This window comes from Diabrotica virgifera, chromosome 8 (genome assembly GCF_917563875.1).
Source record: "Diabrotica virgifera virgifera chromosome 8, PGI_DIABVI_V3a".
NCBI classification, from domain to species: Eukaryota; Metazoa; Arthropoda; class Insecta; order Coleoptera; family Chrysomelidae; genus Diabrotica; species Diabrotica virgifera.
In genome coordinates this window covers 269,691-291,830 of record NC_065450.1, presented here as the reverse complement: position 1 = coordinate 291,830, position 22,140 = coordinate 269,691, and the positions used below count along the sequence as shown (strand labels likewise).

General features: G+C 32.4%; 1 protein-coding gene across 2 annotated transcripts in view; it reads left to right on the top strand.

Moving 5' to 3' along the window:
* The window catches only part of LOC126889872 (regucalcin-like), a 35,744-nt gene that overhangs the window by 7,282 nt on the left and 6,322 nt on the right, over window positions 1-22,140 (top strand). For both annotated transcript variants that reach the window (XM_050658555.1, XM_050658554.1), the window contains exons 2-5: window positions 1,668-1,828; window positions 3,199-3,399; window positions 11,961-12,173; window positions 20,885-20,997. In XM_050658555.1, the coding sequence (XP_050514512.1) occupies window positions 1,668-1,828; window positions 3,199-3,399; window positions 11,961-12,173; window positions 20,885-20,997 (688 nt within the window). The remainder of the gene's footprint in view (window positions 1-1,667; window positions 1,829-3,198; window positions 3,400-11,960; window positions 12,174-20,884; window positions 20,998-22,140) is intronic.

Below are 22,140 nucleotides of genomic sequence, written 5' to 3'. Positions count from 1 at the left end.
AACATTAGCACAAAATACGAAGATTTAACCTAAAACACTTAAATAAAATGTGGTTCCTTACTGAGTTACAGGGTGTTTTATCTAAAATATTAAAAATTATTTTTGCTCAGCATTTTAAAACTATTCGAGGTATCCGTTTCATACTTGGCAGAAAGTGCGAATGCTAGACACCCTACTAAATTATGATAAACAAGCGTTTCTAGCTACTATCAGAGGCGTACGACAGGGGATGGTGAATGGTTGACCCTTCTCAAATTCTGCGCCACTGGAGCAATTACTATTTTAGTGCGATTTTTAGATTCTCCAACACTTTCTACGTAAATAATATACTCTTCATTGGTAACGATAGAGTCATTAGTTTTCGAGATATTTGAAGTTAAATATGAAATGGCACAATTATTTTGATTAATTTATAACATGATTCATAGGATTAAAATTTAAAAATTATTTGTACCCAGTACTTTAAAACTATTTGGCGTATCCTTATCGTACTTGGCAGAAAGTGTAAGTACTGTACACCCTACTAAATTAAGATAAATAAACGTTTCTAGCTACTACCAGAGGCGTACGACAGGGGATAGTGTCTGGTTGACCCTTCCCAAATTCTACGCCACTGACGAAATTGCTATTTTCGTGTAATTTTTTTATTTTGCAATACATTTTATGTAAATAATATACTCTTCATTCGTAACGATAAAATGATTAGTTTTCGAGATATTTGAAATTAAAAATTAAGCGACACAATACATTAATCAAAATAACCGTGTCGTTTCATTTTTAACTTCAAAGATCTCGAAAACTAATGACTTTATCGTTACGAATGAAGGGTATATTATTTTCATAGAAAATACTGGAGAATCCAAAAATCTAACAAAAATAGCAATTTCGCCAGTGGCGTAGAATTTGAAAAGGGTCAACCATTCACTTTCCCCCGTCGTACGCCCCTGGTAATGGCCACAAACGTTTGTTTAACACAATTTAGTCGTTTGTACAGTACCTTTACTTCCTGCCAAGTATGAAAGGGATACGTCGAATAGTTTTTAAATGCTGAGCAAAAATAATTTTTAAATTTTTAGATAAAACACCCTGTAACTCAGTAAGGAACAACATTTTATTTAAATGTTTTAGGTTAAATCTTCGTATTTTGTGCTAAGATTTCTCCAGTTACTATATGGACAATTATTAATGAAACACCCTGTATATTACAAAACTTTTATAAACTGGAATGACTTCGTATTCAATTATACCCCTTGCTACCAAATTGACTTGATATTTATTTTGAGGGTATGTGAATTTTTTTATATTTTAAAATCGATTGCATCCCATCTAAAAAAAAAAATAAAAACGAAAAATAAAGTTTTTGATGGTGGGGGAATAGGGAAGGGGGTGGTGGGTTAACAGTACGCTGAATCTTATTTTTTAATCACATAGAAATTGAAAAAATGAAAAATATTTATTTTTGGTAGTGAGGGAGGGCACCTTTTTATCCCGTCGGTAAGTGGAAACTTCGATGCGCCACTGTCGACGCATGTGCCACTAAATAGTGACGGCACAGTGTTAATACTAAATTAGCAAATTTCACCTATACCGACTCTTAGTCCTTAAGTACAAACTTTTATCTCATAATTCAGTGGTTTCGTTTTTTTTTATTAAAAATATTTTTTTAGCTACACGTATGTCATTGAAAAAGTAACCAAAGCATTACAGCATGCGGAAGGACCTTTTTGGTGTCCAGAAACTAGAAATCTACTTTATGTAGATACATTTAAGTCAACTTTACATCGAATAAACATAGACAACAAAAAAGAAAAACAGCCTATATTACTTAGTAAGTATTTATTTTTAGATTTTGATAAGTTAATCAAAATTTAGTAAATATACGGAGTGAGTTGAATATACAGGGTGTTTTTAAATAATTAAGACTAATTTTAAGGGGTAATTATACATTAAAAAATAATACATTTTGTTGTTTAAATGTATGTCCGCAAATGCTTCGTTTCGGAGATACGGGGTGTTGAAATTTTTCTTAAAAATCGAAAATTTATTGATTGCTCTCAAAGCTTTTAAAATATGCAAATGAAATTTTGTGGGTTTTTAGAAGTTACTAAAAAGTTATTATTATTTTAAAGAAAAAAATAGTACGCAACTGAGATTTTTCAAATTAAAAATAATTTTTGAGTTCCTCGTTCAATTTGTGACAGAAATCTAGCTTTACTTTTTTCATATGTTGCGCAGTTTTTATGCAAAAAAAAATATCTTACGCTTACAAATTACTTGAAATAAATTTCTATATTAATTTTATAAAAACTTGAGTTCGAATACTTTAGGAGCGTTAGGAGGTTTTTTTTTTGCATAAAAACAACGCCTCATATGAAAGATTAAAAGATATATTGTTTGTCACAAATTGAACTACGTACTCAAAAATGATTTTTAATTTAAAATATCTCATTGGCGTCTTATTTTTTAAATTCAGATCTTTGCCCGTATGGGCGCTAATGATAAATATTAAATTATTAATTATTTTATGTCAAAAAATTTGCAATAACTCCCTTTTAAAACTCACTAAATTTTATTTGAATATGTCAACCGGTTTTAGAGCAATAAATAAATTTTCGGTTTTTAAGAAAAATTTCAACACCGCTTATTTCGGAAACGAAGCATTTGCGGGCATACGTTTATAAAACAAAATGTCATTATTTTTCCATGCAGAACTAGCCCTTAAAATTTGTCATACTTATTTAAAATTACCCTGTATATGGAACGCCTTAATTATCTACAAAACGGCTTGCACGATTTTTATAGGTTTTAGTAAGTAAGGGTCTTATGAAGCAGCCGATATTATGGTGGTATTTGCATTGTTGTCAGGTCATCCGTTTCTCTGGAAATCTAATGAAGTTCCTTATTTTAAATGGAACACCATATATATTCTAATTTTTCCGAAATGATGGCATTTAGGTATAGGAAGGTATATATTTCATTACATTAAAAATAATGAGGATCTCTTTCTTATTGACTGACAAACGCAAGAAATATATAGGGTATTCTATTTGAAACAGGAAAGTTCATTAGATTTCCAGATAAAGGGAACATATGATATTAAACCCATACTTGCTAAAACCTATAAAAATCACGCAAGCCATCTCAGGGATAATTGAGGAATTCCATATATAAAACTCTTCCTGTATACATTCTTTTTAGAGAACCACCGTTCGATCGGTTTCGTTATACCCATAAACTGTACAAAGGAAAGATACTTGGTATTTGCCGATCACGATGTATATGATTTAAGGTGGTCTTCAAATATGACACTACTCAAAAAAATTCTGACAATAGAAGAGAATAAACCAAAGAATCAATTTAATGAAGGAAAGGCTGATAACAGAGGCAGAGTTTGGGCAGGTAAGTAAACTTTCCTTCTTCTCATTCATTGAGGCCATGTCATGGTGGGATGGGACATCTCGGCGTCGCCGTTTCGGCGGGACCATTTTGGCGTCGTCATTTGGGCGTCGAGTCAAGTTGCCGTCAGCTGTCTTGGCGTCGGCCATTTCGGCGTCGGAATTACAGGTTACTTCTGTCAGTTCAATAATTAAAAAGTTGACTCTAGACTTTACGTTCCTAAAGATAATGATGTTGCTATGGTCACTTTAAAACACGCGAGTTTTAGAAAACTCGATTTAAGCACGCTGCAGCGTTGCTCTTCTTCTTCTTTTTCTTCGCGCGACTAGGATTACTCCTGTTTGTCTGCCTCTTATTCTGTTTCAGTTGTTGTTGACTGTACATTGTCTTTCCACCTTTTCGGCGGCCTTCCAACGGGTCTTCTGCTATACGGCTTGCTGTTTTTACAGATATTCGCTAGTCTATCTGGTTCCATTCGGTTTACATGTTCGTTCCAGTTTTTTTTTCTTGTTTTTATCCAACTGTTAATATTTTGAATTTTGCATCGTTCTCGTATACTTCTGTTGCTTTGTCTGTCTCTTAATATTATGCCCGCTATTGATCTTAATACTTTCATTTCGAGATTGTTGATTTGTTGTTTCGTCTTTCTTGTATCGGTCCTTGTCTCCGCTGCATATGTTAGGATAGGTCTTACTGTTGTCTTGTATACTTTTATTTTGCTTTCCGTGGTCAGATATTTGTTTCTCCATATGGTTTCTCGGAGGCAACCACTTACTCTTGCCGCTTTTGTTGCTTGTGTTGTGGTCTCTGTTCTTATATTCCTGTCCCTAGTGATCTCTACTCCTAGGTATTTGAATTTCATTACTGGTTCTACAATTTTGCCGTCTATTTCTAACTTTCATCTACGCGGCTCTCCACTTATCACTATACATTTAGTTTTTTCTACTGATATTCTCATATTAAGTTTATTTGAAAGTAAGTGAAAGTATTGCCTTTGTAGGTCATCCTCGTTATCAGCAATTAGCACTGCATCATCGGCATAGCATAGTATCGTGATTTTATGCGCTCCCATATGGTATCCATGTCGTTTTATTACTTCGTGAATTATTTGATTCATCACCATATTGAATAGCAATTGGTTGAGTGAGTCTTCTTGGCGGATTCCCCCTTTTAGTTCTATGCGTTCTGTTTCTCCTGTTGACATTATAACTCTGGTCTTGTTGTTCTTGTTAATTTAATTAATTATCCTTATTACCTCATGGTCTATTTGTTCAGCTTGTAATAAATTTAAGATATCATTTCGCCTCACCCTGTCAAAAGCACTTTTTAAATCTACAAAGCACATGTATGCTGGTTTTCCATATTCAATAGACTTTTCTACTATTTGCCTGATAATTAAAATTGCATATATTGTGCTGCGGTTCTTACGGAAGCCTTGTTGTTCATCTGCCCTTTTCGCTTTGTCCTCGATTTTATCTTTTATGACTGCCGTCAACAATTTTAATGTGCTGTTCATCATACTAATGCCTCTATCATTTTCAGGATTTTTCGAGTCTGCCTTTTTGAGTTTCGGTAGTAGGAGACTTTCCTTCCATTCCGCTGGTACTACTCCAATATTTATTTTATGGACAAATAATTTTAGGAGCCATTTGAGTAGTGTTCGTCCTCCATATTTTAGCAGTTCATTATTTATCTTAATAGGACCAGGTGCTTTTCTATTTTTTAATTTTTTTTTATTCGTTCTTTTAGCTCTTTTTCTGATACTAGTACTCTATCGTGGGTTCCATTAATGTTTATTTCTCTGTTCTCTTCTTCTCCTTCTCCATATAATTTCGTGAAATGCTGAGTCCATTGTGTCTCCGTAATGTTATCTATCCGTACAAATTCATTCATTGAAGCGTTGTTTAAATAAAGAAATTCTAATTAATTTTATTCTCGTTCAATTCAGCTCGTTAATTTAATATTTTTGTGGGTCAGCTCTCCCACTAGTTAAAAATAGGGATATTTGTGGTAGAATTACGAGCTATTTGATAGCTTTCGATTTTTGAGCTCATCCCCATCATTCCAAACAACCCTTTAGTTATTTCAACTTAAGAGAAAAATGTTGATAAAAATTAAAATATATCGTATCACGAATATAATTCGCATAGCGTATAAATTCTAAGAATAAGCTCTTAAAATACGAGAATTTCGATAATTTGAGCTACAACCCCTTCGCAAGAAAACCAAGTGACCTTTCCGGCTTAAGATAGAATTGTACTTATTATGTAAAATGAATAAAATTAATTATTTTGCGACTACATAATATAGTTAAATAATTTATAAGCTCACAAAGTACGTGCATTTCGATTATTGAGTTGCAATTTCTTTTGTTTAGTGCAGTCACTAAAGAGAAAAATCAACTATTACCTTGGATTTCGGTAAACCTCCATCGATTTTCACGAAAATTGGTTAGTGATTAGAGGATGCTTCAAGAAACAAAAATTGATATGGTTCCAACTTGCTGTTCTATCCTGGGGGTGGATGCCACCCGTTCTCGGGGCGAACATTACTTTATTAAAAATAAACCCAGAAATCGTTAGAGGAACAAATTTTAATCAAGTTTGTTATATAAGGTTATTAAGATATTAAAGTATTTTGAGTTATTAAATATCCAAGATTTTAATTTTTCAAGAAAAAATTAAAGCGGCTTTTTATAAATAACTCAAAAATTGTAAGTCTTTACAAAATAGTTTTCATTACCAAAATTGAACCTTTAAAATACCTTTTAATACTAATTCAAAATGAGTTATAGGTAACTAAATATTACTTTTTCGGCGAGTACTCAAATCCAAATATTCAAGTTTAAATAACGGGAAAACGAAGCATTATATATAAAATATACTTAAACACACGTCAAAGTTCTCTGAGAATTTCTTTACTCTGGCATAAGTATCTAATGACCTCAAACATTTTGGTCAAAACGGCAAACAGGTGTGTGATCTCAAAAAACTTTTGATAGTGTGTAAAATTTTTTTTTTATTATCAGCTAAGTACTTTCAACACATAACGTGTCATCATCAGAGCTTCGTCCTGTTATAAAACCTTCATAGAAGAGCAATTGTCAAACGACACAATAAAAAACATGGATACTGGGCAAAAGCCACAGATATCGAGTATAACAACCCCTTAAAATGAATAAATCACATCTAAATTCTTTTTTAAATTAAAAGACAACATGGCTGAGTCAAACCATTTTGAGCCCACAATAAAAAACATGGATACTGGGCAAAAGCCACAGATATCGGGTATAACAACCCCTTAAAATGAATAAATTACATCTAAATTCTTTTTTAAATTAAAAAGACAACATGGCTGAGTCAAAACATTTTGACCGATTTAGAATTCAAATGTTTGAAAACAATATAAAATTAAAAAAAATAGAATTTTCAAATTTCGGTAAATTGCATATTGTTTTGAAATAACTCCGAAAATACTCTATACACGTAAAAAATTATGCAGAACTAAATTCGAGTATTTTTTGATCAAAGATTTCACTTGTTTTTTTATTTTTGTAGGATACAGTAATAACCGAGATAGAAACGTAAAACCTAAATTTTACTGCGAGAACCATGTAAAGAGTGCTCTTTAGCTGTTTATCTAAAAAGGAAGGGGTGTAAAAATTGTATTTAATAGAATTTGATAGCTCTTGAAATATTTCCTTTGAAATGGTTTTTTGATGAACCTGATATCGTTAAAATTAACGGAGTTATTCTAAAAAACAACAATAACATTTTTTTGAAAACATTTTTGGAGCATTTTTGATGTTATCAACTTTTTCTGTAGCTCATTTTTGATAGGTATTTCTAATTACTTTGACAAGTGTTTATCAAGTAGATGTTACAGAATGCATCGTTTTTTCGACATCTAAGCTTGAATACTTAGATGTGAGTACCAGCTGAAAAAAAAATACATCTAAATAACTCGTTTTAGATAATAATAAAAAGGTTATTCAAGTAAGCAGTTTATTCTATTGTTTTGATAGCTTCAATTTTGCTAATAAAAACGTCTTTGTAAAAACATATAGTTGTTGTGTTGTTTATGAAAACCCCCTTTAACATGCATTTTTTCACGAAAATTAAAATCTTTGATATTTAATTACTCAGAAAGTGTTGGTTTATATTATTAAAAATATAACAATTCATTTTGCTTAGAATTTGTCCCACTATCGATTTTTGGGGTTATTTTTAATAAAACAATTTTCACCCCCAAAAAGGTGTGGCGTCCACTCCCGGGCGAAAAGCGCAAGTTGGCAACATCTAACTTTTGTTTTTTGAGGTTATCTTAAATCACTTACCAATTTTCCTGAAAATCGATGGTGGTTCACCGAAATCGAAGGTAATAGCTGATGTTTACTTTCAGTGACTGTACTATACTAAAAAAAGTGCAACTGAATGATCAATTTTATTAATTTTAAGTTGGGAATATGGAGTGGTTTTCTTGCGAAGGAGTTGTAGTTCAATAATCGAAATGCGCGTGTTTTAAGAGCTTATTCTTAGAATTTAAACACTATATGAATTATATTCGTAATACGATATATTTTAATTTTTCTCAGTATTCATCTCTTAATTTGAATCAAATAAAGGGTTGCTTGGGGTGAAGGGGATGAGCTCAAAGATCAAAACTATATCACATCGAAAGCTCATAAATAGCTCGTAAATTCTGCCGCAAAGATGGATTCAATATCTCTAATTTTAAGTAGTTAGCCCCCTCTCCCCACCTGAATATTATATTCCTGCTCTTTGTAATGAGCTCAAAATTTTTAATTTACGGAATATGAAAGCTCATAAGTAGCTCGTAAATCAGCGCTATTTTTTTATTTCTGCAAGTGGGAGGGGGAAGGGCAATTCAACAGGGTGTATAATTCTTTGTATACTCAAATTGTGAACTGTTGTTTTCTGAGGGGCTATCTCCATTTTTGGTTATTAGGGCGCCCAAGCATACAAATTCGTTCACTACTTCGAGACTCTCCACTTGGTGTATCATGTGTGCTTGATTATTATTTGCCCTATCTACGATCCTAATTTTTATTTTCCGGTGTTGATCTGAAGTCCGAATTTTTTGCTTATCCGGCTTAATCGTTCGGTGATCGTAATCACTTCAACTTTATTCGCTGCTACTAAGTCATTCGCTGTTGGTAAGGCCGCTTACAAGCGAACCGCTTTTTGAAGTCAAAGTCGGCAGCAAAATGTCGAGCGTTTGTGGTTGTCTGCTGCTACCTGGTAACCTGATGGCTCAAAAATATCGAAAGGTGTGGGAGCCGGCATAGTGGAGACAAATGAAGGGATACATTTTTCGGTTACAAGTTAATCAAAGGATGTCACAGTTTTCCAGGCGTAATTAACGGCAATCCAACACTGTATGGAAGAAGTAGAAAGGCAGCAAGAACGTTCCGTTCAGTTGCCATCTTCTGTAGAGGTCAATTCTAAGCTAGTATGGGATTATGTGTGTGCCACAAATAAAATAGGAGACCGTAGCGAGATTACAGTAGCCTGGGTACCGGGGCACGAAAGTCATAAGGTCAAGGAAAAAGCAGATGAAATGGACAAACAAGGCTCATCAATGCTATTCGTTGGACCGGAACCCTTTTGCGGTATTGCAAAGATAGTAACAAGAACTGGTAAAAGAAACTAGGAAGCTCATAAATCTTTGGAATACTTAAGGAATTCACCAGGACAAAGACAGGCAACAGAGTTCATTACAGAACATTCGCCAAAATTTATGGCAGACCTAATAAACAAAAACAGAAAAACAATCAAAACCATAGTAGGTCTACTAACAGTGCATTGTAAGCTAAATGGACAATTAAGCTGATGTGGGATTGTCAGATGATGACCTGTGCAGATTCTGTCACCTGGAAGAAGCAACAGCAGAGCACATTCTACAGGGTGATTGATTAGTAGGGTAAAGCTTAATAGCTCCGCTATAGTAATAGATAGCAATAAAAGTTAATAACAAAAATTTTAGCCACCTTTGAGCTTCATATTACAAAATTAGTTAGAATGTTACAGGGTGTTCGATAACACAGTGGCAGACCAAACTTATGTTTTTTTTTTAAATGGAACACCCTATATTTTATTTTAAATTCGAAATCCTGTTAACTTCTCCATCACAAAAATATAAAGGTTTGTTATGTTACACAATGTATTTACAAAGTTATAACCAATTTTATATGAAAATTGTAACAATTTCAACTCTCTGTATAAATAAAAATAAGCAAAACAAGAATGGTTTATTAATGCCATATTTTTTAACGTATTGTCAAAATTTTCAAGAATGGTCGATATTGCTAATTTTCTTTATATCAAATACAGGGTGAGTCAAAACGCAAGTACATTATTTTCTCAGTAATTTTAAATGGAACAACCTGTATTTTATATCACTATTGAAAAGTACCATTACCGTACTTTAATTTTTAGATAGCATTCCCTACGTCTAAATTTATTAGCTTTCGAGATATTTTCATTTTTCAATGGACCAGTAGCGTGGCCACCTAAATCACCAAAATTTACTTGATTTTTTTGGGGTTACGTTAATAATAAAGTTTATAAAATACCTCCAACAACAAGGGATGAGATTAAAAATAGAATACAAAGTGTATTTCGATATTATATGTTAATTTACATTATGTTAATTTACAAATGCTCCGTAGAGTAAGTAGCTCATTCAATGATCGTTTTTAGGCGTACATAAATGTGTTAGGAGATTATTTTGAACACCTTATGTAATTAAATATAAAAAATATTTTATAAAAAGTAGCTTCTAATTTTTTCAAAGATGTTTTTTTGCAAAATGTATTACTGATAAATTATGTTTCGTTCTTTATTTGTTACATTTTTAAATTTACATAGAAAAATAGTGTTTAATTGTCTTCACAAAATATTGTATTTTGTGTTTGTGTGTTTTTTTGTAAAATTTATTACTAATTTTCTTTGTTTATTTGTTGCATTTACATAAAAAGATTGTGTTGCATGTAGTGGTTGTGTTTTTGTTTGTAAAATGTGTTAGTAATAAACTATTTTTATTTCTTTATTTTCTACAGTGTTACACTGGTTACCGGATTGATAATCGGTAATCTTCAATTGTCAATTCAGTCATGGCTTACTTAAAATTTAGATAAATTTAAACACCTAAAATAATTTGCTCTGAAAAATGAAAATATCTCGAAAACTAATAAATTTGGGCGTAGGGACTGTTATATAAAAATTAAAGTACGTTAATGTTACTTTTCAATAATGATATAAAATACAGGGTGTTCCATTTAACATTACTGAGAAAATAATGTACATACGTTTTGACTCACCCTGTATTTGATATAAAGAAAATTAGCACTACCAATAGATCTTAAAAATTTTGACAATAAATAAAGAAATATGGCATTAATAAACCATTCCTATTGTTCTTATTTTTATTTATACAATTAGTTGAACTTGTTACGATTTCCATACAAAATTGGTTATAACTTTGTAAATACCTGTATAACATTACAAACCTTAATATTTTTGTGATGGAGAAGTTAACAGAATTTCGAATATAAAATAAAATATAGGGTGTTCCATTTAAAAAAACATAAGTTAGGTCTGTCACTGTGTTATCGAACACCCTGTAACATTCTAACTAATTTTGTAATGTGAAGCTCAAAGGTGGCTAACATTTTTGTTATTAACTTTTATTGCTATCTGTTACTATAGCGCAACTATGAGCTTTACCCTACTAATCAATCACCCTGTATATCAGTGTGACAGTCTGGCAAATGTGCGGTTCTTTGCACTAGGACAGCGTTTCTCAACCTGTGGGGCGCGCCCCCTAGGGGGGCGCGCTTTTAGTAATGGGGGCGTGAGCATATAAAAAAATACACTAACATCATTAACTAATTTACTAAAATCGAAGCAAAACAAAACTCACTGACAAAATAAAAAATAAAATACACATGAACACTGAATAGGAGTTATAATCATAAAGAGCACTCAATACTAAAAAGTAAGATTTTACTGTTTTTTGTCAAAATTATTGAACGAGGGGGGGGGGGGCGCGGCGAAAATAATTATGGAAGATTGGGTCGCAAAGTATAAAAGGTTGAGAAACGCTGCATTAGGAAAAGAAAATTCACCGGAAAATAGCTACATGCAAGGTTGAGTCTCGAAGCTATTAGACCTTTTAAAAGGGTCAGGCTAGAGATTGTTATCTAGGACTAAAAGGCCACAATAAATCTGAAAAGGTCGCAGTGGAGGCCAGAAGGCAACCTTTTTAAGTCTATCTATCTATGTGGCTTGAATTCTTGGGCCTAATATTTAACTTTTTAAATAGTTCATGACTTTCATGGCAGTGTGCACCTTCTCCAGTCTTGACATAATGTTATGTATGTGGTTGTTTTTTTTTTGTGACGCTCATAAATTTTATTCTCCTGTTAGCTCATGCGTATTTCTTGAGTGTTGCTTCTTATTTTTGTGGTATGCGAACGTCAATGAATACTTAAAAAATATATAAACCACTTGCTACAAAATAAAAAATACTATATTTTGTAGGAACTTTAACAAGAATGGAAAACTTGGGGGTAGCATTAGGTGGTGGCAGTTTATACATGATCGATAATAAACTAAAAGTTAATCTTAAATTAACTAATTTGAGCATCAGCAATGGATTAGTTTGGAATAAGAATTTCACCAAGTTCTATTTTATTGACAGCCAGACCAAGAACGTAGACGAGTATAATTACAAAGAGAAGTCAGGGACTATATGTAAGTAGATTAGTATTATAATATACTTGACAGAGTGGTCACATTTTGTATATACAGTAACCGGCACGCTACTACACAGACGGGTACATTGAGCTAAAACAATCTTGGACCCTTCGTTTGTTGTATACTGTTTACGTATATGTCTAGCGACGTCTAAATCTCTCTCTCTTGTCGTTTTCCCATCACTGAGTATCGTGATTTCTTCCAATATTGTTTCCAGCTGAATGCTTTATTTGGTCAGACCATCTAGATCGTCCTCTTGATCTTTTCCCCGGAACGTTTCCAGAAACAGTTAATCTCTCTAAACTGTCGTCACCTCTGCGAACCACGTGACCAAAGAATTGCAGAATTCGTTGCAGACATATTGTAGACAGCGTTTTTTTAATATTGAGTTGGTTTAGAATGGAAACGTTTGTCCTATGAGCTATCCATGGTATGCGTAGCATTCTTTTCCAGCACCACATCTCAAAGGCATCAATTTTTTTGCGCTCGCATGCGCGAAGAGTCCAAGTCTCTGTTTCGCATAGAAATATTGAGAATACAAGGGCATTCACCAGTCTCATCTTGATATTTTGATAGATAGATCTGTCTTTCCAAACTTTAGTTAGGCGACTCATCGCATTTTTTGCCATACCAATACGCCTCCGAACTTCTGCTTCACAGTTACCATCGTTAGTTATACTAGACCCGAGATAGACAAAGGTGTTGACTATCTGGTATTCCTGTAACCTGTTAGTCAGTTGAATAGTGTCGAATCTGTCTACCACCATTATTTTTGTCCTAGCTTTATTGATTTTCAGACCAACTTTATTGCTTTCGTACTCAACTCTTCGCAGAAGATCAACCATTTCCTGCTCATTTGCTGCTTATAAGTCTAGTGTCATTAGTAAATCTTAAATTGGAGATTTTCCTACCAGCTACTGTTACTCCACCGGCCCATCCTTCTAAAACTATCCTCATGACATGTTCACCATAAATGTTAAATAAGTCAGGTGACAACACGCATCCTTGTCTAACACCTCTCTCGGTCTTGAATTGGTTTGAGAACTTCTGATCTAGTCGAACTCTCGCTATATTAGACTGGAGATTTTTAATAAGTGCCACGAGGTGCATTGGTTCGCCCATTTCTAATGGAACGCCAGAAAATGAATACAAACCGAATACAAACATAGAAAATTGAAAGTTTAGAGAACGGCTGTGTTTTAAGTTTAGTTGTCATTGTGTTAAAGTTGTAAAAGTTTATTGTAATATTGTTGGTGTTTTAATAAAGGTATTTTGAAGCAGAGTAACGATACTATTAATTAATGTATTTTTGAAGTTATACTTCTTTAGGCGCGTCTGGGAGTAAATGTATATGTGCGCGAACTCATCAAAAGTCTTGGTGTTGGGCGCAGCTTAAATATTATACGTGCTCTGATTGGGTAATTACAATGACCTGTCAATAATTGTTCAATGTGTCGGTTATGGGTAAGCAAATGTTGTGTATAGTAGTTTTTATTGTATGGGGTCAGAGAAAAAAGCAAGTTTATAATTGTAGTGACTTTAAAAAAATAGTTTTTAAAAGCAACAGATACGTAATTGTAAATGTGTCAGTATCGTAATAAAAAATACATAGGTACCTATTTACAAAATGTAAAATGAACCTACATAGTATGTAATGCTTTGATTTACATAATTTGATTATCATGTAGTTGACCGTTTTTCAACTTCAACTAAAGATATTTTCTAGATATTATACCAAAATAAAATGTATCATATATTTTTGCATAATATGTGTATAAGTCTTAACTTTAATTTTAGTAGAAAAAACAACCGGTATTTTAAAAAACCAAACTTAGAAAAAGTAAATTGCTTCGTTGGTAAATCATATAATAGTAAGTATATCATCTTACGCGCGTAAAAAGTACACATACATTATTTTTGTATGGAAAAACAATTATTTTAAATAGTTTTATGGGAATCACATGGGATGACAGACATGAAAGTCACACGTGAGAACGGGCCGGATTAGCCCAAGCCTAGAAATTAGGTATTCGTGTGTCTACTAGCGTAGCGCTGACTGTATAGTGGAGTCAATGGAGTTTTTACTTGCGTAAAAATCAAACAAGATAAGACTTTTTGAAAATAATGTTATTTTTTAATAATTAATTAATTAAATATAGTCAGAACAAACTTATATCGCGCATCCCTTGTTTTCTATAATATTGTTAACATACTAAATTACATATCAAATAATTTTTACTATTAAGAGTGTAGGGGTAAAATTTTTGTTGTTTATTCTAAGGGACTTTCGGCCCTCAGTAATAATGGAATATTTCATTCTGCGTTTAAATTTTTCGAAAATATTTATTAGTTTTTTCAGGCTTCGGAAAAAAATTAATGCATTTAAAAAATAATTTGCCCAAAATTTTGGTCTTACGCCTATCGGATCCTCTACTATTAGGTCCATTTTACAAATGCCTGCCTGCCTTTTTCTTGCCTGCCAAGGTAAAACAGTATATGTGAAAAAAATCGATTTTTAAATTTGCTGCCGAAACTGGGTTATTTTTCCCCTCTTCTTATGCAATTTTTAGTTCATTTCTATCTCATTTAGTTTTTAAAATGTGACACTGGTAAAACAGTATATGAGTACGTGTACTTACGTCTCTGCTATGGTAAAACAGTATATTCGACAAACTCTACCAAGGCAGAATAATATACATCGTCATACACTGCTTATCCCTGGTATTATGTTATATCTATTTTTTGAAACTCTACTGGTAAAACATATTTGGTATATGCTGTTATACGGTAACATATTTCATAAAAACGGTTTCCCAATTCCAATGGTAACATAGTATAAACCTTTCATATACTCTTTTACCATAGTATGACCAATGGGAATTTTTATCTCCCCCGACGGTATATACGTATAAAGTCTTTTATATACTCTTTGGGTATACTGGAAAAATGGTAAAATAGTATATGTCATTTTACAAGCACATCTGAAAAAACTATACCTATTTCCTGTTGTAATAATTATTATAATAACATACTTTTTTTATATTCCAAATTTCACTTGTCTAACTTTATAAATGACAAAACGGCACAATAAAAGAAAAAAAGTCATTTATCTCAAAACTCACTTTTTTCACATATACTATTTTACCTTTGCAGGCAAGTGCAGGGGCGTAACAGAGGCCCCCGTATCATGAAGCTTGGGCCCTACCTTGTCGTCTAATATATGTAAAAATGTGTAATTAAAATATTATTTTACGCATGCATACGCAACGTTTTTAAGCAGTGCCTGGAAATTTTCAAAAACTTCCCTCGATTTACCAAAGAATACAGAAAAACCTCCAATCAAAATCTCTTACTCTAAAAACGTTATCGGTGACTAGGTGGGCTTTCAGATTTCAAACTATGCTTGGTGTAAAGCAGAACTACATGAAAATTTTAAAAACACTGTCTAAAATAATATTAACTCTCACAGATCGTGAGTAGATAATGACAACTAATAATTAAAAAAGTAAAATGGAACAGTTTGAATATGCCTTCGCATTTATTTTATAAAATAGTAGTACTTTTACATAACTCTAAAAAATTTTTGTCAAATCTTTAGGCAAAACGATACGTCATTTTGCAAAAATCCAAAGATTTTGCTACTAATTGTGACTTTTCCTGTACTTTTTAAAATCAAAAGGTTTGGTAGAGTTAAGAAATATTTTGATGAACTATTACATAATCAATGCATCTCAAACCCTGAAGAAATATAATATTATAATATTATAGGGTAGGCGTGTTTTTCGGAAATCTCGATGTAGTCACTGAACAAATTCAAGCTGGTATATAGTCAATAAGTATAGTCCGTCCGCTATAACTTTTCCCATGCGGTACGATTCATTTTCAATCAAATTAAGTCAAAACAGAAAGTGAAATGTACGCCGATGTGTGTAGTATATAGTATACAGTATACAAAATGTATATACACATCGACGTTTGTTTCAATTCATGTTTTAACTTAATTTGATTAAAAATGAATCGTACTGCATGGGAAAAGTTATAGCGGACGGACTATATGTACAAAGTGAACAACGATTTTAAAGTCTTGCATCTTAGAAGTGGATATCTTTTCAAATCGGATTCAGAAGTTTTTGCAGGAGCCAGTAAGTTAGTTGCTGCGTACCCGTCAGATTTAAATAATGAGTTTTTGGAGCAACTGCAAATTTGTTAGAAAATGATTAAGGACACAGTTGGAATCAGCGAACTCCATTTATGATGCAGCCAAAATTATCCTTATAGATTTTCATTGCACTAGTACTTGAATCTTGCGTACCAGAAGCGTGTCATACGTACACCTTGTTATCAACTTTGCTTGTTATGACCGCTAGTTCAGAGAGATATATTTCTAAACTTAAATTAATAAAACCATATTTCCTTTAGCGCTTATAAGTTTTGAAAACGAAGTTGCCCATCAGATAGATATTAATAAAATAATTGTAGATATATTCGCTGATAGTATTGCACAAAGAAAGTTGTTCATCTCATAGAATAATACTATGTAACAATGTACTAATTTAAAGACTGTAGTCGCAAAATTTCGGACTAGTTTTTTTTTAAATGCATTCATTTTTTTGTATCCTGAGAAAACTAACAAAATTTTTAAAAAGTTTAAACGCGGAAAGAAAGATTACATTATTACCGAGGGCTGAAAGTTACTTAGAATAAACAAAAAGTTTCTTTTGAATGGGATATTTTAAATTAAAATCATACTAAACATTCTCTTTTTTTCACCCCTGTAACTTATTAAATTAAACATTATAAAAGTTTTCAGAGGCATAGGAATTGGTAGAAAGCAGGCCTCTTGGTTGAAGAATATCCGGAGTGGACAGGAATAAAGAAATCAAAACAACTATTTAGAAAAACAAGTTTTCAGGGTTAATATGTAATCTTTTATTCTGCGTTTAAATTTTTCAAAAATACTTATTAGTTTTCTCAGGATTCGAAAAAAATGAATTTAAAAAGCATTGGCACGAAATTTTGATAATGAAATAAAGATCAAAAATATAAGTTTTTATAAACAGTGCATAAATACACTAACGCGTATACGTTGTTGTTACACAAGTCGCATTTAGTAATTTTTTAAAGGGGGCCCCATTTAATATTTTGCGGGGGGCCCCGACAGAGTTTGTTACGCCACTGGGCAAGTGCTAGAATCGGTCTTTTAGATTTGCAAGGTTGTTTGTCATGAAGAGTTATAGTTCTTCCACTCTAACTTTTCCCATACATCACTATTCTTTTTCAAACAAGTTAAATCAAAAAATAAAGTGAACCGTACGTCGATGTTTAATATTCATGTCATGTAGTATCATTGATTTACTGTTAGAGTGTCAGTGGTAATAATTAGGGAATAAATGGCTATTATCCTGTGAACTTATTTTGTAAAGTTATTTTATTGAAATATTTAATCTTTTATGTCGCATATTAGGTACCCCGTCAAAATAGCCCCGTCAAAAGAGCTCCGACAAAATAGCCCCGACATAATATCCCGCACACAAAATAGCTCCGACAAAATAGCCGCGGAATAATAGCCCAGACAAAATAGCCCAGACAAAATAGCCCCGACAAAATAGCACCGACAAAAAAGCTGCCTTCAGAATTCATCATGAAATCATTCCTTTAAAATACATTTTTTCGGAAATGGTAATTATCCTCAATTCAGATGTTTATCTTAACCACATTAAATAAAAATGGTCTTTTCAGAGAACTCGAATCCTGTCTTCTATGCCTCTTGGAAGTTTGAACATTTATGTTAAGCGAAAATCAATGTTTATTTATGATATAAACATTTTTTTCTGTTTTCGGGCAACGGTAAAATGCATTTTGAATTAAATAGATTAAATACATTCTTCCTTTTTTTCAAATAATTTAAATTAAAAAAAAGTTTTTGGACACCTTGTATAAATAATTATGTAATTGTTTATGAGAGGCTGTTTTAGCCGGGGCTATTTTAGCCGGGGCTGTTTTGACTGGGGCTATTTTGTGTGCGATCTATTTTGTCGGGGCTATTTTGTTTGCGGGCTACTTTGTCGAGGCTATTTTGTATTCGGGCTATTTTGACGGGGCTTTTTTGACGGGGCTGTTTTGACCGGGCTATTTTGACGGGTCACGCGCATATTAATATTATACACAAATTATACGACATATTATGCTGGAAACTCGAAACAAATGAGAAGCGTTGAAAAGTTCTATTGAGGAGATTGATGGACTTAACATTAAACATAAGATAAGACCTATAAAGGTAAATATAGAGCGGTATTAAATGAATTAAAAAAGTCACGACAAAAAAGTTAATATTGTTAAGATTTAATACATACACTCACCGGTACAAAAAACGGGCACCCAAAAAATGGGTCATTTTTTTTAATATGTTATAGTCTTATTCTTTATCAATATCGCTGTAATAATATTGTTGCTAGACAGGTACATTGTCATTGTATACAGGGTGTACGAATCAAACTGTGTTTTTTTCTCAAATTTTGGAACACCCTGTGGAATGTTCTAGCTTTTATAAAATACTGAAATTAAAAGCCAACTATAGCCTCAGGTTTTCTTAACATTCTGTTTTTTGATACATTCGCTTATGTTGGATAATAAAAAAGTTAGGCACTTTAACAACTACCCCTGTTTTTCGTCAATACAGGGTGTTTTTAAATAAGTACGGCAAACTTTAAGGGGTAATTCTGCATGATAAAATAATGACAGTTTGCTTTATAAACGTATGCCCGCAAATGCTTCATTTCCGAGATAGGGGGTGTTGAAATTGTTCTTGAAAACTGACGATGTATTTATTGCTCTAAAACGGTTTGTGATATGCAAATGAAATGTGGTGTATTTTAAGAGGAAGTTATTGCGCATTTTTTGGCATACAATTAAGAATTTTGTATTCACCATTGGCGCGCATACGGGACATACCTAAACTGTTTATACCCGGATGCACGCCAATGGTGAATATAAAATTCTTAGTTGTATGCCAAAAAATGCGCAATAATTACCTCTTAAAATCTACCAAATTTCATTTGCATACCACAAACCGTTTTAGAGTAATAAATAAATTGTCAGTTTGTAAGAATAATATCAACACCCCTTATCTCGGAAACGAAGCATTTGCGCGCATACGTTTATAAATCAAATTGTCATTATTTTATCATGCAGAATAACCCTTTAAATTTTGCCGTACTTATTTAAAAACACATTGTATTGACGAAAAACAGGAGTAGTTGTTAAATTGCCTAACTTTTTTATTATCCAACATAAGCAAATGAATAAAAAAAAATGTTAAGAAAACCTGAGGCTATAGTTGGGTTTTAATTTCAGTATTTTATAAAAGCTAGAACATTCCACAGAGTGCTCCAAATTTTGAGAAAAAAAACACAGTTTGATTCGTACACCCTGTATACAATGACAATGTACCTGCCTAGCAACAATATTATTACAGCGATGTTGTTAAAGAATAAGGCTAAAACAAATTAAAAAAATTATTTCAATCGGATATCAGGTTTAGAAAATACAAGTCATTAAAAATGGCTCATTTTTTAGGGTGTCCGTTATAACTATGGTTGAGAAATACAAAACTATCGAGTGAATTACATAAATAATATACGTAGTAATGTTTATATAATTAATATAAATACATTATTAATATTTTTAATATATCGTACCTTTGGGGAAACAGTGATACAAGTACAAATTTTTCACAAACTGAGTTATCAACCCTACGATATTACTAATACTCGTCTTTGTCTGGGGACCCAAAAGTCAGTGTTGCAACTCTTCCTTTATTTAGCTGAAATATTATATTTTATTAGTTTTAAATATAAAACCGAATAAAATTTAATGAAAAATAAATAAAAAGAAACTAAGTTTTCACTCTAATGGAATATAAAACAACATAATGCTATTCTACATCCCACCAGAATGAAAACAATGGGAACATTCTCTGGAAATAAAACTTTATTGATTTATAAAACCAAATGAAAAATAAATGCCAATAAACCAATAAACTGTCACTGTCACTGAAAATTAAAAACGTCAAAATTCATAATCTATCTAAGACATTTGATATTTTTTTATCCTTGTTTACCTAATTTTGATTTCTATCGAATAGCTGCTTAATTTTGCGATACATTTGCGATATTTGTGAGTTAAAAAGGGACCTATATAATATAAAAAGTAATTCGTGAATAAATTGCATGCATGGGAAAAGATAGCGTAGGAGTACTATAATTGAAGAAACAAGTGCATGAAGGGTCTATGTGACATTTGCAAGTTATTGAGAAAAATGAAGTTAAAGTTTTTAAACTAGAACTTTTTTACTATAAGATCTAAACAGACTAAATTTATAGAATAGGTAGTCCTAAAACTAATATATCTATTAACACTAGTAAAAAAAAACTTAAAAAAATATTTATTATATATTTTTTATATAATTAAAAGTGTACATAGATCCTTTATGCACTTACATTTTAAAATTTACTCTGTACATAGATCCTTTACACTCTAGCAACTTAGAAAATATTCATTTTAAAACGTGTTTGGCTTGTTTGAAAGATTTTTAGGTTCGAACAACTTACTTTTAACATAAAAAACATGTTTTCAAAAATTTGTCAAATATAGCCTTCATGCACTTGTGTCTTCAATCAGATTTTAATTTCAATTATTTAAAATTATAGCTAAGAGAAGGACTGTTATAAACATTGAAGATGCCGGTTTTGAAGGTATTCCGGATGGATTGAACATAGATCTGAATGGTAATTTATGGGTAGCATTATTTGGAGGCCATTATGTAAGTTACTTATAAATAATATTTGTTTATATTAAGTTTTATATATTTTCGTAATGACCAGTTTTCCTCAAGGAAATCTATACGTATTCGTAACATAGACAAAAATAAAGATAATTTAAGTTTTTTTTATTTTATTAACATCCAAGATTTTTTACAATCCGTTTTACAATGAAAACAACAAGTGTTTGTCTTTACAATGACAGAGAGATGTTAGGTCCGGTGACCAAAGCATCACGACACACAGGCTTTTTTACCGGCGAGATGAGCACATACACTGATACGCGAGCATGAAAACTAAAAACGGCACAGGAAACAATGACTTGGCGCTGTTGAAGGAGTAGTTTTCTCTGCTGTAGTCTTTGTCAGGATCGGTTAGGTAGGTCCAAGGTATCATATCGCTTCAATCTCTTCGTTTGTTGGTTGTTGAGAAGATTGCGTGCCAGGGTGTTAGGATGCACCCCCAACCTATTTCGATAATGTTGAGAAGATTTTTCTGTGCTCTTTAGTTAGAGACTTTTAGTACCTGAAGTTCTTTGTATATTGCGTCGTTCTGGATATACCAAGGAGAATTAGCGATTGTTCTTAGAGTTTTGGAATGAAATCTTTGTATTTTCGTAATACTATATTTGCTAGCTGATCCCAGAGCTGCGAACCATATCTCCAAATGGGTTTTATTATTGTTTTGGAAATGAGCTGCTTATTATTCATCGGTAGGTGAGAGTCTTTTTCCAACATCGTTCTTCTTCTTAAGGTGCCGAGGCCGTTTGTCGAGCATTTGCTCTCATGTTGCCCAGCATATAACCAATCACTGTCTTATTTATAGCCGCACGAAATAATTCAGTGCTAGTTTTCCCAAACCATTGACGTAGGTTTTTAAGCCAAGAGGTTGTAAGGCGGCCCACACTTCTTTTTCCCATTATTTTACCTTGCATGACAAGGTGAAGTATATCATATTTTTCTGGGTGACGAATTATATGACCAAAATATTCCAATTTGCGCCTTTCATTCGTGTTCACTACTTCGAAACTTTTATTCAAATGTTGCAAAACCCTTTCGTTTGTGACCCTTTCTACCCAACTGATCTTCAGGATACGGCGGTAGACATACAACTGAAATGCTTCTAGGTTTCTTAAAAGCGATTAT